The sequence below is a fragment of the Haplochromis burtoni genome, unplaced genomic scaffold, assembly GCF_018398535.1.
Source record: "Haplochromis burtoni strain Fernald_Lab_line unplaced genomic scaffold, NCSU_Asbu1 Contig_66, whole genome shotgun sequence".
NCBI lineage: Eukaryota > Metazoa > Chordata > Actinopteri > Cichliformes > Cichlidae > Haplochromis > Haplochromis burtoni.
Genome location: NW_024582427.1, coordinates 1258793 through 1270346, shown reverse-complemented (window position 1 = coordinate 1270346; position 11554 = coordinate 1258793). Strand labels below are relative to the sequence as shown.

The following is an 11554-nucleotide window of genomic DNA, read 5'->3' as shown; positions in this document are numbered from 1 at the left end:
ATTTCTTTGGTAATGAGAAAGTAACTAAATGCTGATGATTATGGTAGAAAAGCTTAGCCTAGTTTTTGTCAAAGAGATATTTTATTTTTGTTTCAGCTGAAAGCTGGTATTAAAAATCTAATCTACTTCTGCTAAAGCCAGAGTAAAATAAAGATCTTTGTTAAATCAGCTGTGTTTGTGTAATGAACAGAGAGGCAGAGAGTTTAATGTACACAGAAAGCACTGCTTTATTGACTGCACTGGACTGGACTGGTCTGGACTGGGTTGGATGGGACTGGGACTCCATCAGATGAAGTTGAGAGGAGGAAGGGAGCAGAGTGGGTTGGGTCAGGTTGGGGAGGCACGGGGTGGGCAGGGGCATAGTGGGATGCAGCCATCATTAAGGCAACACAAACAGCATGCAGATACAGTCACAGGAAACATCATCATCATCATCATATTGCTTTTCAAAGTCTCGCTTAAAACATCGAAATTGTACAAAAAGGAAGAAAATAGGTTTTTCGCACTAATGAAAAATACATTTTTTGATTTTTTTCCCTCCTACAAAGAAGATTCTAATACAAGAAAATAAATATAGCAAAAAAAGCCAAAAAATAATTTAAAATAGCTCTTCTTTTTCATATATGTTCAATAGTTCTCTTTGCTATTAACAAATGGCACAACATTCTTTGAAACAAAGAATACAGAAGGATAAACTCCTGCAACATTCATATTATTATATTGAAGAACCGATGCAGAGTGGAGGACAAACTGGACATGACAGCAGAGATTTTAACCGTTTTATAAGGACAAATAAAGACAGCAGGAGGAGGAAAAATGTGTCCGAGCTCTGCTTTGAATAGACAGCGCCGATTGGCTTTATGTCGTTTAAATACAACCAATAAGATTCAGGATAAGGATGTCCAATTGTACTTTAGTATGTCATGAGAAAGTAGAAATGAGGGAGAGAGGGAGACTCCTATCTTGTCACAAAAATGGAGATTCAAGGGTGATGTTTAAAAGCTGCTCTTTGGAGGTTGCCAAAAAAAAGGTAATTTAAATTTCTACTTATTTAAACCTGAGGGTGAAACCTTTTTTTGTTGTTGTTGTATTTAATGAGTCAGGAACTGTCTGCTCTGCACAGAAGAAATGTGCTGAGGGAGAATGGTGAAGACAGATGCCAAAGAAATACATCAATCAGATAGAAAGTTACACAAAATTAAGGAGAGCAATAGAGACGGACTGACTGGGGAATGAAGAGAGATCAGAGTGGCAAAATGCAATACATGCAGAGTACAGAGCGAGGTGGCCACATCTGTTCTGGCACTTCATCCACATTGAGCCATCAATTTTTAACGTTCAGCAGTAACTAGAACAGATGAACGTTGGCTTTTGGTTTCCTGCAGCTGAGCCTTTTGGAAGACAACACGCCTGGTCAGGAGACATGTCAAAGCACTTAAGAAGATGGCCTTTCACCTGTCTGTGATTAATCATTTTAAACGTCACTGCATCTAATCATATAACCGGCACACTGTTTTTAAGTTTGCTTATATTGTGTAGAGACCTTATAAATTTTAAAAGGTTTGACCTGCTGCGACCAGCATTTTTCCCCTTTTGGATTTTCACCTATCGGGCAAAAGCACGCTGGTTTGAGACCAGGTATAAACACAGGTCCCCTTTGGGGGATGGGCCATCCAGCATAAAAATCCAATATGTGGAGCTACCCAGAAAGGGAGTTAAAGAGCAGCTCCTTTTTAGCATCACAATAATACAGAACACAGAACCGGTCCACCTGTCCTCCTGGTGACCAGATGTTGGCTGTGATGCAGCTTTGTTGCAGGATGAAGACGTGATTAGCGCTCATCCCATCATTCAGGCTTTTAATGTGGCTGTAGATGTACCGAGATGTACCACAATTTTGTGCGAATGTTTTCTAAAGGTGTGTGGGACAAAATGAAGAGTCATAAATTGTTATTTCTGTGGGGGTGTGAAGGTTGAGGCTGCACCTCTCAATTGATGTTCCCAATGGAAAAACATGAGCTGCGAGCTTGATTGCAAGGTATGCATTAATCAAGCGTGACAGCTGAAGCCCCTGACGGATGTGAGGACTCACGAGAAACTGAATTTATTTGTGTTTTCCATCCGTCTGTCTCCCTTTCTCTCCTCGTCTGTGTGTTCGTACGAGCGCATTATTCAAGCAGAAACTTTTTTCATTTCTCGCAAAGAGTTTGTAGCATCTAATTATAGAAACTTGCTTCTCTCTGTTCCTTTCACATTTGTTTGGACACACCTTTAAGAGCGGAGAAGGAGTTGAGAAGAACAAAGGGACGGAGGTGCAAAAGATCAGCCGCCACGTAGGAGGGACGGCTCCCTATGTTTAGTTTTAACTAGAATTATGCCAGTGGACTCTCTCTATTTTGCCTCCTGTGACCACATAAAACTAACAGAACACCCTTAAGCATACAGAGGGATCCAATTTAGGCAATCACAACACCTGTTGGTTCCCTGCAAGTATCGAATCTGGGATAAACACAAGAAGTGACTCAGAGGCAGGAGATAAACATTTGCGTGAATGAGTCAGCTCATGAAACGAGAGAAGAAGAACAAAAAAGTGGGGAAATGGATAAAAATGGAAGGAATCAAGGAGGAGGATTAAAGCGGAGACAGATGGACTGCGTGGTGGAAATTACAAGCGGGAGAAGCAGAGAGACAGTGCAAACGGCCTCTTAACAAATTATTTTAACCTGCATCTGAAATCCATTCTGCCTCGGCGCGATGTATCCAGATTACATTTACACCTGCAAAACAGTGTTGAAATTGCTTTCTTTCCTGTTGCACTTTGGGCGAGCTTCCTGGCTGAACTCAGAACAGACGGCTGGTTTGTCTAAATGGATCTTGGGAGTGTTTTTTTGGATTTACACTTCAATTTGTATGCTGTTATGTGGATGTCTGAACCTCACAAGAGCGCGATGGAAAAAACAGATGTAAAGACAGTTGAATAAACTGTTCATTTGGTGGGTGAGGCAGTGTGAAAAAGCGGGACTTTCCAGGTTTTCCAGGTTTCAAGTGAGATTTCCAAAAGTAAACATTAAAACAGACTGGATTCCAAACCTGGATCTTTTTATTGGTATGAGCTGTTGGCTAAAAGTATCTTTTTCTATGAACATAAACAACCAGAGTGTAAGACTGAAAGTGGATAAATGAAAATCTGGTCTTTATTGTGATTTTTAAAGGACAAAGTTGGTGTTATGATATATTTTTTTTCCTTATTTGAACAAATCCTAGAAAAATACCAAAGCGGTTTATTACAAAGATTTTCAGACATCTTAGACATGATGGGGTCTGTTAGTATCACAGCTACAAAAAGAGCCTCTTTCACATTCATTTTACTGTTGTTACAATGCCTTAAGCTCCCACTTTCAGAGAGTTTTTTCCACTGTTGGATCTGTGTGATGTCAAAAAGAGGGGCCATGCCTAATATGGCAGCTCTGGCTGTGAACACAGAAGCTTTAACTTGAAAGGAGCTAATAACTGTTTCAGAGTTGGGATGAACCTCGGCCTAGTAAGATAGAGAATGGTTAGTTTTAAGAGTTTTAAACTCTGTTTAAAGAATTGTTTGGTAATGGCCTTTAATTTATGCTCTAATTAGCTTCATATCACGAAGTTCTGGTGATTAATAATATATTCTGACGTAAAATTGAATAGTTTTGTAAGTCGTTTGAAATGGAAGCATCTCTGCTCGGCTCTCCCAATTTGAGTTTTTACATTTTTCAAAGACAAATCTTGGACGGGGACCCAGCTGTGTGAGGCGAGAGAGCGAGAGGAGGCATGAGGAGGGGAAAGGGAGGGCCTGGTGCTGTTTATATTAGCTGCTTGTTAACCTGACTGTACGGACAGGCTCCAAACAGAACGTAGAGGAAAGAACAAGTTGTACTCTTTTGTCTTTCTTTGGCTCCAGTTCAGCGAACAGTCTCCCTCCTCTCCTTCTTTCTAAACAACTCTCCCCTTCCACGCACTTTCCCTCTTTTCAAGCCAGAGTTAAGCAAAGCTGAGTGCAATGTTTTCAGCTCCTCGTGCGTCTGTCATTATTTGTCCTTAAAGCTATAGGTGTCCTTCTTCTTTTTTGATCACCTTTAAAAAACCATGTGCCAAGGGCCAAGGAGGCTGATCACCGGACAGGGAGAGGAAGAGTTGTGGGCAGGAGGGAGACAACAGGGTGATTGTTTTTAGGGGATTCAGGATGGAGAAAAAGAGGGGAGTTTGCTGGTGGTGGGAGGAGGAGGAGGACGAGGAAGTTGCTGGATGGTGGATGCAGAGTAAGGTACGCAGTGGGTACAGACGGGAGATTTAGTCTGAAAAGATTTCTCCGAGCTGCTGTGGAGGATGAAGCGATCACACGGGTAGAGCATCAATCGCTCTTTGGTTCCACCTTCAGTCACCAAGAGATGCTGGACACAAACAGTGTCTCCCCACCCCCCCACACACACCTAAAAAAAGGCACAAAAATAGAAGCAATGCTTTTCGGATGAGTGCTTCTTGAGGTTTGTTGCAGGCTTTGATCCAAAAAAGCAACGCGGTGCTATCAGATTGCTGCTGCATTTACCATTACATAAAAAAAAGGCAGCAAATCTTCACTGCTGTGAAGCTGAACCTGGGGAATGAATATCTGCCATTTCTGATAAATTAACCAAATAAATTTTTAAGATGCGACTGATTGAGTCTCGAGCTCTGAAGGTTGAGTTTTACTTGAGATCAGTTTCTTCCTCGGCAGCAGCTCCGGTTGTGCGACTAAACCTCCGATCTGTGGAGTGTGTGTCTGGGTTCTGGATGCTGAGACCTTTAAGCCATAACTTTGCTGTTACGGAGAGGAGAGCAAAGCGCCAGTAAAAACAGTAGAAGCAGATAATGAGTCAGCTTTCTAGTCTGATACGTGCCACAGCGGCCAGATAAGCATTATAAAAGGAAAACAAAACAAAACAAACAGCTTGCAAAAGCCTCTTTAAAACACGGAAAATGAAAATGTCTAGTAGTAGTAGTTGAACAGTAATATACATTATTGTAGATGAGTATAAACTCCAGCGGTAGGTAGGTGGGTGGGTTTGTACGGCTGGTGTAGGGCAGCGAAACAAGGACTAGGCATTGATACCAGAAACAGGAAGCACTAAGCAATCTCTATTGTCGTGTGGATACATTTTTAGACAGACCTGCAATTTTCTGCTTTACAGACATTTCAAGACTTCTGATCTAATCCTGCTTTTATTACTGGACTGCTGTCCCTTGTCGCTTGCAGGTATTTATTTCCTAAGCAATACCCAGTCCTGCTTTCACTGATCCCACTACAGCCTCAGACCACTTTCTGGATGAAGGAGCAACCACAGAAGAAGAAACGACATCTTATGAACTGCATCCCGATGCCCTCGTGGTTCCCCAGAACCACCTCAGTGCAATAAATTACTTTAAATTGTAGAAATCCAACTTTTTACCACCCACTAGGAGCAATCATGGAATTCAAAGCCCCGTTTTTAATGTCGTCGTTCACCAGAACTGAACATTGCTGTCATTTCTGGATCACCCTAAACTGCTTTTCTTGCTAATGGAAAGTTGTAAATGTGACCCTTCACCCAGCTGAGGGGGTTCTGAGGAGCCCAGCCCTGCTGGTGCACTGATGTTTTACAACAGAGTCAGTACAGTAAACGGCAGCTGTGCGCAGGCGAGGTTCCAATTACCTGCAAGCAATCGGTCTAGTGGAAAGCATCACTGTGTGTAGGTGTGTTTCTGACCTGCCATTATGTGCTTGATGCCCGTCAGTTTATTTCCGTGGTGCAGCGTCAGTGCCAACACCTGAGGGAAGAGTTCTGCTCTCAACATACAGCAAGCTGAGGACTGTACAGCTTTTCTGTTGCACATTTTATTGCCTCTCTAAGTGGTGACTTATCATAGAGGAACGTGACCTACCGACACGGATGCTCCGAGTATGAGGATAAAAACTTTCACACTGCGTCTAATTTTATGGGACACAACCCAAATAGATAGACAGAGAGCGCGAGAAACCCCCTGCACTAGATCTCCTTTCAGTGTGGATATTCGACCTGACAGAGTTGCAAAATTCAAAGATCATCAGAGCACATTCGGGCTGCGAGCCAACACCCACACCGGCGTACCACACAGAGGATAGCAATGCTTTGAAGTTGCATTCTAGCAGATATTGATAAAAAGAACCTGCAAGAGACTCCAGTCTACATTATCTACGAAGCGGAAGGAGAGGGCATTGAAGCCACACTGTAAATATAGAATAATAACCAGTTATGTTTGCTAAGGCTGCACAGTATCAAGGCAAAAAAAAAAAAAGAAGATCAGAAGTACAATTTGCTTTGTTTTTGTGTGGAATCTCACCATCACCCAGCAGGAAATCTTATATACTGCTAACCAGCTCCACTAATTTAGCCCCAAATGAGTATTTTTCAGTCCTTTTTTTGTCCTTCAGGCACTGTGCAGCCTCAGCCTTTGCTACTACATGTTAAGGCCATACATGTGAGGCCTTGTCTAAAACCACTGTCTACAACGTCAGGCTACTCTGAACATTGAATATTGAAACCAAGATTACATTTTTCTGTCTTAGCAACACATGAATGGTAACGAACACCTGGCCGAGGATTCGGAGGCGACACGTCACCGCGTCCTCGCATCGGAACACGAGCTTTGTTGCTCTTTTTTTGTCGTTACTGTAATGTGTCAGCTGTAATAGCCATCGTAGAAGTCCCAAGTTCTCCGCCTGTCCTCGCAAGACTGTGACGCAACAATGCGAGTGCTTCTACCATGGCTACACCTGAAGGGACGAAGAGGGGACAGAGACGCAGCGCTGTCACCTGACCTGTGATAATACTCTCCTGCTGTTGGGGAGGGGGTGGCGTTTCGCTCTGAGTAAACTCATGCTTCCTGATGCAGTCAGGACCACATATACATAACAAAAACTTTTACATTGTAACCCTGTTATACCAGCTCTGGGGTTTGTGTAAGCGTCTATGTGTGTGTGTGTGTGTGCATGCGTGTAAGTGTGAGAGAGAGAGCTGTATGTTGTGTGATCAGTTCAGCAGCACTGGCTTTTTTCTTTTTTTTCCCTTTTTTGGAGGGGGTTAATACATGCGAGTCTGTGTTTAACAACCATCACCGGGTATTTCCTGTGGGAATCCCCCCGTGAATGCAGATCTATCCAGGTTGGGAATTAAAAGCGCCCCCTGGGTTAGAGGAGGTCGAATCACATCTGCTGACCTGGACATCACTGTTCGAGCGGTCTGACAGCTTAATATGTTTGCGTAGATAAGACTGAAATATGCTGCCTTGTAACACAGATCTGTTCTTTGGCATGGTCACTCCAGAAAACCGGGGAGAAGCTGTTCATACAGGAAAACGGAGAAAGTAGAATGGACTTGGGCCTCTGTTTAAATGTGTGTTCATCAGGCCTGGGTCAAGCAGCCCTTAAAATCAAATCTTTAAGTCATCCCAGTTTGGTGAGACCCAAAAGACAGTCCCATCTGTTAGCCGATACTATCTGACCTCAGATCAGATGGGTTAAAGTGGGACTGTTGAACCCAGGGCTGATGGTCGTATGCTGTACTGAGAGAAGGAGCATGCTCAGTAGTAGTCGTGTTGGAGTTCAAACAGTGAAGCTTTCCAAATAAGGAAGTTTCTAGACAAACACACATCACTTCATATATTTATATATATATATATACTGTATATGATATAAAATGTGTGTGTGTATATATATATATATCTACGTCTTTCGTTGCTTTTCCATAAATTCTTAACCTTTTATTGTTCTTTTTTATAAGTTTTTTTTTAACCCCTGAGAATACCACGGACTGCTTTAAGTACAAAATACAACTCTCTGAGAAAAACAAGAACGGCTCATGTGTTTCGTTTTTAAAAAACAAAAACAAATTTACAATCAAATCAATTCAGGGACTTAAGAGCGCAGGCCTCTGAAGCTGATTATTACACTGTCTACGTCCATCTAGTAGGAACAAGACGTGCCTCAGAGCCATCAGTTGTGAAAGCTTGGCCACGTCAAACAAAAGCGGCTGCCACGTTGGTGCCTGACAGTGTTTACGTCTTCATAGCACAAAATAATAAGCTGCATAGGTACACGTGGGTGATCTGACTAATAAAAATGACTAATTTCCTCTAATTTTACATATAGTTTTATGTATATCCACATGCACTGAATGCATTCCAAGTGATCCCGCTTCCACTGGACACATAAATAGCAACATCAGAATGCCAAAACTGAGGATTCCTCCTCTTATGAACCAAAGCAGAATTTCAGCTGCTTTTGAGGTTGAATTTGTGTCACATGATGTCAGCTGCTGTAGCAAGAATTTACCCATGAACTACACAATGCATGGCCACCCTAACCACTCTGTAACTGTTTATAAAACACGTCTCTCAGGCTTGGCTTACATGAACACAGCTACCCACTCCATATGAAAAAGCAAAACTGTACTGCTGATTAACCAAACCCCAAAATGAATACTATTTGCAGTAATGTGCATGAAATTTTAAATAAGAGGTCTAATTTTCAATGGCAGCAACATTGTGCCCGCAGTGTAACTGGCCAAACTCTGGTTATTGATGGCTCTGGGCTGCAGTGATGTAACTTAAGGGGGCACAGAGCAGCAGGCAGCTCTTTGCACTGAAAGCACGATGTTGCTCTGCGTTGCAAGCTGCTGCATATGCTCTGTTGATAAATGGCAAGTGATGCATTTCCATCCTTTCAGGCACTACACAATTGTTAAGGTGACAAGGAGCCCAATGCCGGCTACGCTCAGTAGCCACTCCAATGGGATTTCCTTTTGGCTTGATTGTTACAAATCCGATTGACAAACGACTGATTGATCTACTCAGCGATTGTTTGGTTGATTTGGAAAGTTGGCGGCGATTGAGGGGGACGCAGGGCCACAGGGCAAGTGAAAGAAAGGCACAGAGTTTGTACGACGATTTTTCTCCAAAGACCCGGGAGTTAAAAGAACGCGGAATTAGGAAGAATTTGAAAGCAGCTGACAAAAAGTCAGACCAAATATTTCAACGACGGCTGTGAGCAAAAGGGATCCGCTTATGGTAGTTTGTGTGTGAGTATGTTTGTGTGTGTCTGTGTGAAAATCTGAATGAGCACCAGGGTTGGGGTCAATGTGTTCGCTATTCAGAAACTGGCAAAGCTGGAGATTTGTAGATTTTTTTTGTTGTTGTTGTTTTTTCTTTTATGAACTAAAACGTGAAAATGAATTTGAGAATGAAGGATTCAGTGTACATTTTTCAAACCGAGTCAACGAGGGAGGAAAATTGACCCCAACCCTGAATGAGCATCTATTATACACACAAGTGCTTACATTACAGCTCTTATGACTAGCTATGTTGTGCTTTTCAAGGCTGAATACAAGTTGTCACCCGCTGTACATATTCAGACCAACTCTGGTGTGAAATTGTCTTTTCCACTGAACATATTCAAGAAAACAAGCACTCACTGGATGCAACTCGGGCCACAAAGGCCGAGAATGAAGCATACCCTGAAACCAGCTTGAATAATAATAATAATTATAATAATAATGCCCCAAAGTGTTTGTTCCCAAGTCTGGCAGATACCACAGACATGAGGCCAGAACTGGGTGCTTCGTTCGACGCCCAGAAACGAAATGATTCTGAAATATACAACACAAAAAAAAAAAAAAACAAGAGAAAGAGACTGAAGGTAATGTTTGTTTTCAATCTGCTGAATGCATCACATCTTATGATAAGCTAACAACAAACTGCAGTCCAGTGGAGAAGCTTTTCTGTATGATAGGCAAACGGCTACATTCAAATCCCCTCCGTCCTAAAAAACAGAGCAGGTTAGGAGCTGGGGATTTTCCACTGATGGATGCGATCGGGATTTTGGTTGAACAAAGCGATCCAGCCGTGTTTTTATAGACTGTATGCTGGGCACAGGTGGGAAAAAACAAAAACAAAAAACAATTAGCCAGCGGGATTCTGCTTGGATAACTGCTTGTGTGTATTTGTCTATTGGAAACTCAGTTCTTTAGGAAGCCAGCACGCTTCTTCTCAGCAGGTCCTCGTTCCCGGAGTGCAACTGCGGCAGGCGGAGCTTGCGCCCACCGGTGCGCGTGTCCGAATCGCTCTGCTCGCCGTCAGAGAAGTAGCCATCAGTCTCAGCAGCGTCTAACAGGGATACGTCTTTCCCTGCGAGTGGCAGGTCCATGGACTCGAACCCCGCTACACCTCCGGTGACGCCCCTCCCTCTTGATTTACCCTGGCGGGACAGACGGTGCCGCGGGGTCCCGCCACGAAAGATTGTCCCACCGTCGGGAATTGTGAACCCAAGACCAGAGACTGGTGGGTTTGAGCCCACTGTGAAACCAGATCCAGCCCCTGATACTACACCATTCCCTGCATGGATGCCATCCCAAGGACTGTTATCCTCCGAGATGTGACAGGAATCCATTTTGGAGATGGGCGGCTGTGGCGGTGGGTCCTTGTGAAGGTCAGAGCTCCTGGTCTGGTGGTGATGGAGGGGGTAGTGCACGGTCTTGGAGGAGCCTTTGTTCTTTTCCCCTTTCCGACTCACGTGGCCAGACTTTTCCTCCGCCACGCTCGCCCAGAGCCTCTTTGCGGAGGAGGGGCTGCCGCCAGCGGACGCAGCAGCTGCAGACAGGAGCGTCTGAGGCTGGGCTGGAGCGGTTGGTTGTGCACGAACACGGGGCTTGTTGCTCCCTCTCGGTTTGCGCCCCAACTGGGGTGTTTTCCAGGTGGACTGCATGGAGTTCTCCATCATTAGGTTGAGCAGGCTCTCTTCGCCCTGCAGGAGCTGGATGAAAAGAGGAGAAAGGTAAGAAAGGGCAAAAATTGGTGATGAAAGAGGAAAAACGGATGAGGAAATGCAACTGAACAAACAAATGTTTTCATGTTTAAAAGTGAAATAACAAAAAAAAAAATATAAAAGATATAAGTGAAAAGTTGACTGATACAACAGTTAATCTGCTCATTTTTGATTTTGTGGTTTGGAATATTTTGGAACAAAAACTCCCCACCCACTCCCACCTACCCACACGTCCAACAGCTCAGCAGTTTAGACTATGAGCTGCCGATGTCACAATTTGTTCCTGAGCAAAAAAGCCCGACTAAATGACAAAGCTGATCTGTTCTACATCGTGATCTTTTATTTCTTCAGGGTGTGATTCTGTTGAATCTCTAACACTTTTTGTTTTTAATAAACAGGGCTGGTATTTATTGATTTTAAACTACACCCCTAATATTAACTTGCGACATGTGGGCTTTGTTTAAATTACATCATTGTTTATTTATGCAGATCTTTGTTTCTGAAAGATATCAGGTTCCTGTTTAATTGGAAAAAATGACTGCGGTTGTGTTTATTGTTCTTTAAGCACATCCAAAAACAGCAGCGCAATCTGGTGAGAGCGCCCTGCCAGCCAGCACACAAACAGCACGTTCCTGGGGGGAGAACATCTTTGCTCTGATTAGCAGATCGATCAATTTACAATAAAAAAACTAACAAGCTAAACTA

The 11554-nt window shown here is 43.2% G+C and overlaps 1 protein-coding gene across 2 annotated transcripts in view; it reads right to left on the bottom strand.

Annotated features, from left to right (window-relative positions):
- Window positions 1-202: 202 nt before the first annotated feature.
- The window catches only part of jade2 (jade family PHD finger 2), a 227924-nt gene continuing 216572 nt past the window's right edge, over window positions 203-11554 (bottom strand). For both annotated transcript variants that reach the window (XM_005923109.3, XM_005923110.3), the window contains one exon: window positions 203-10837. In XM_005923109.3, coding sequence (XP_005923171.1) covers window positions 10052-10837 — 786 coding nt within the window. In that variant the 3' untranslated portion in view covers window positions 203-10051. The remainder of the gene's footprint in view (window positions 10838-11554) is intronic.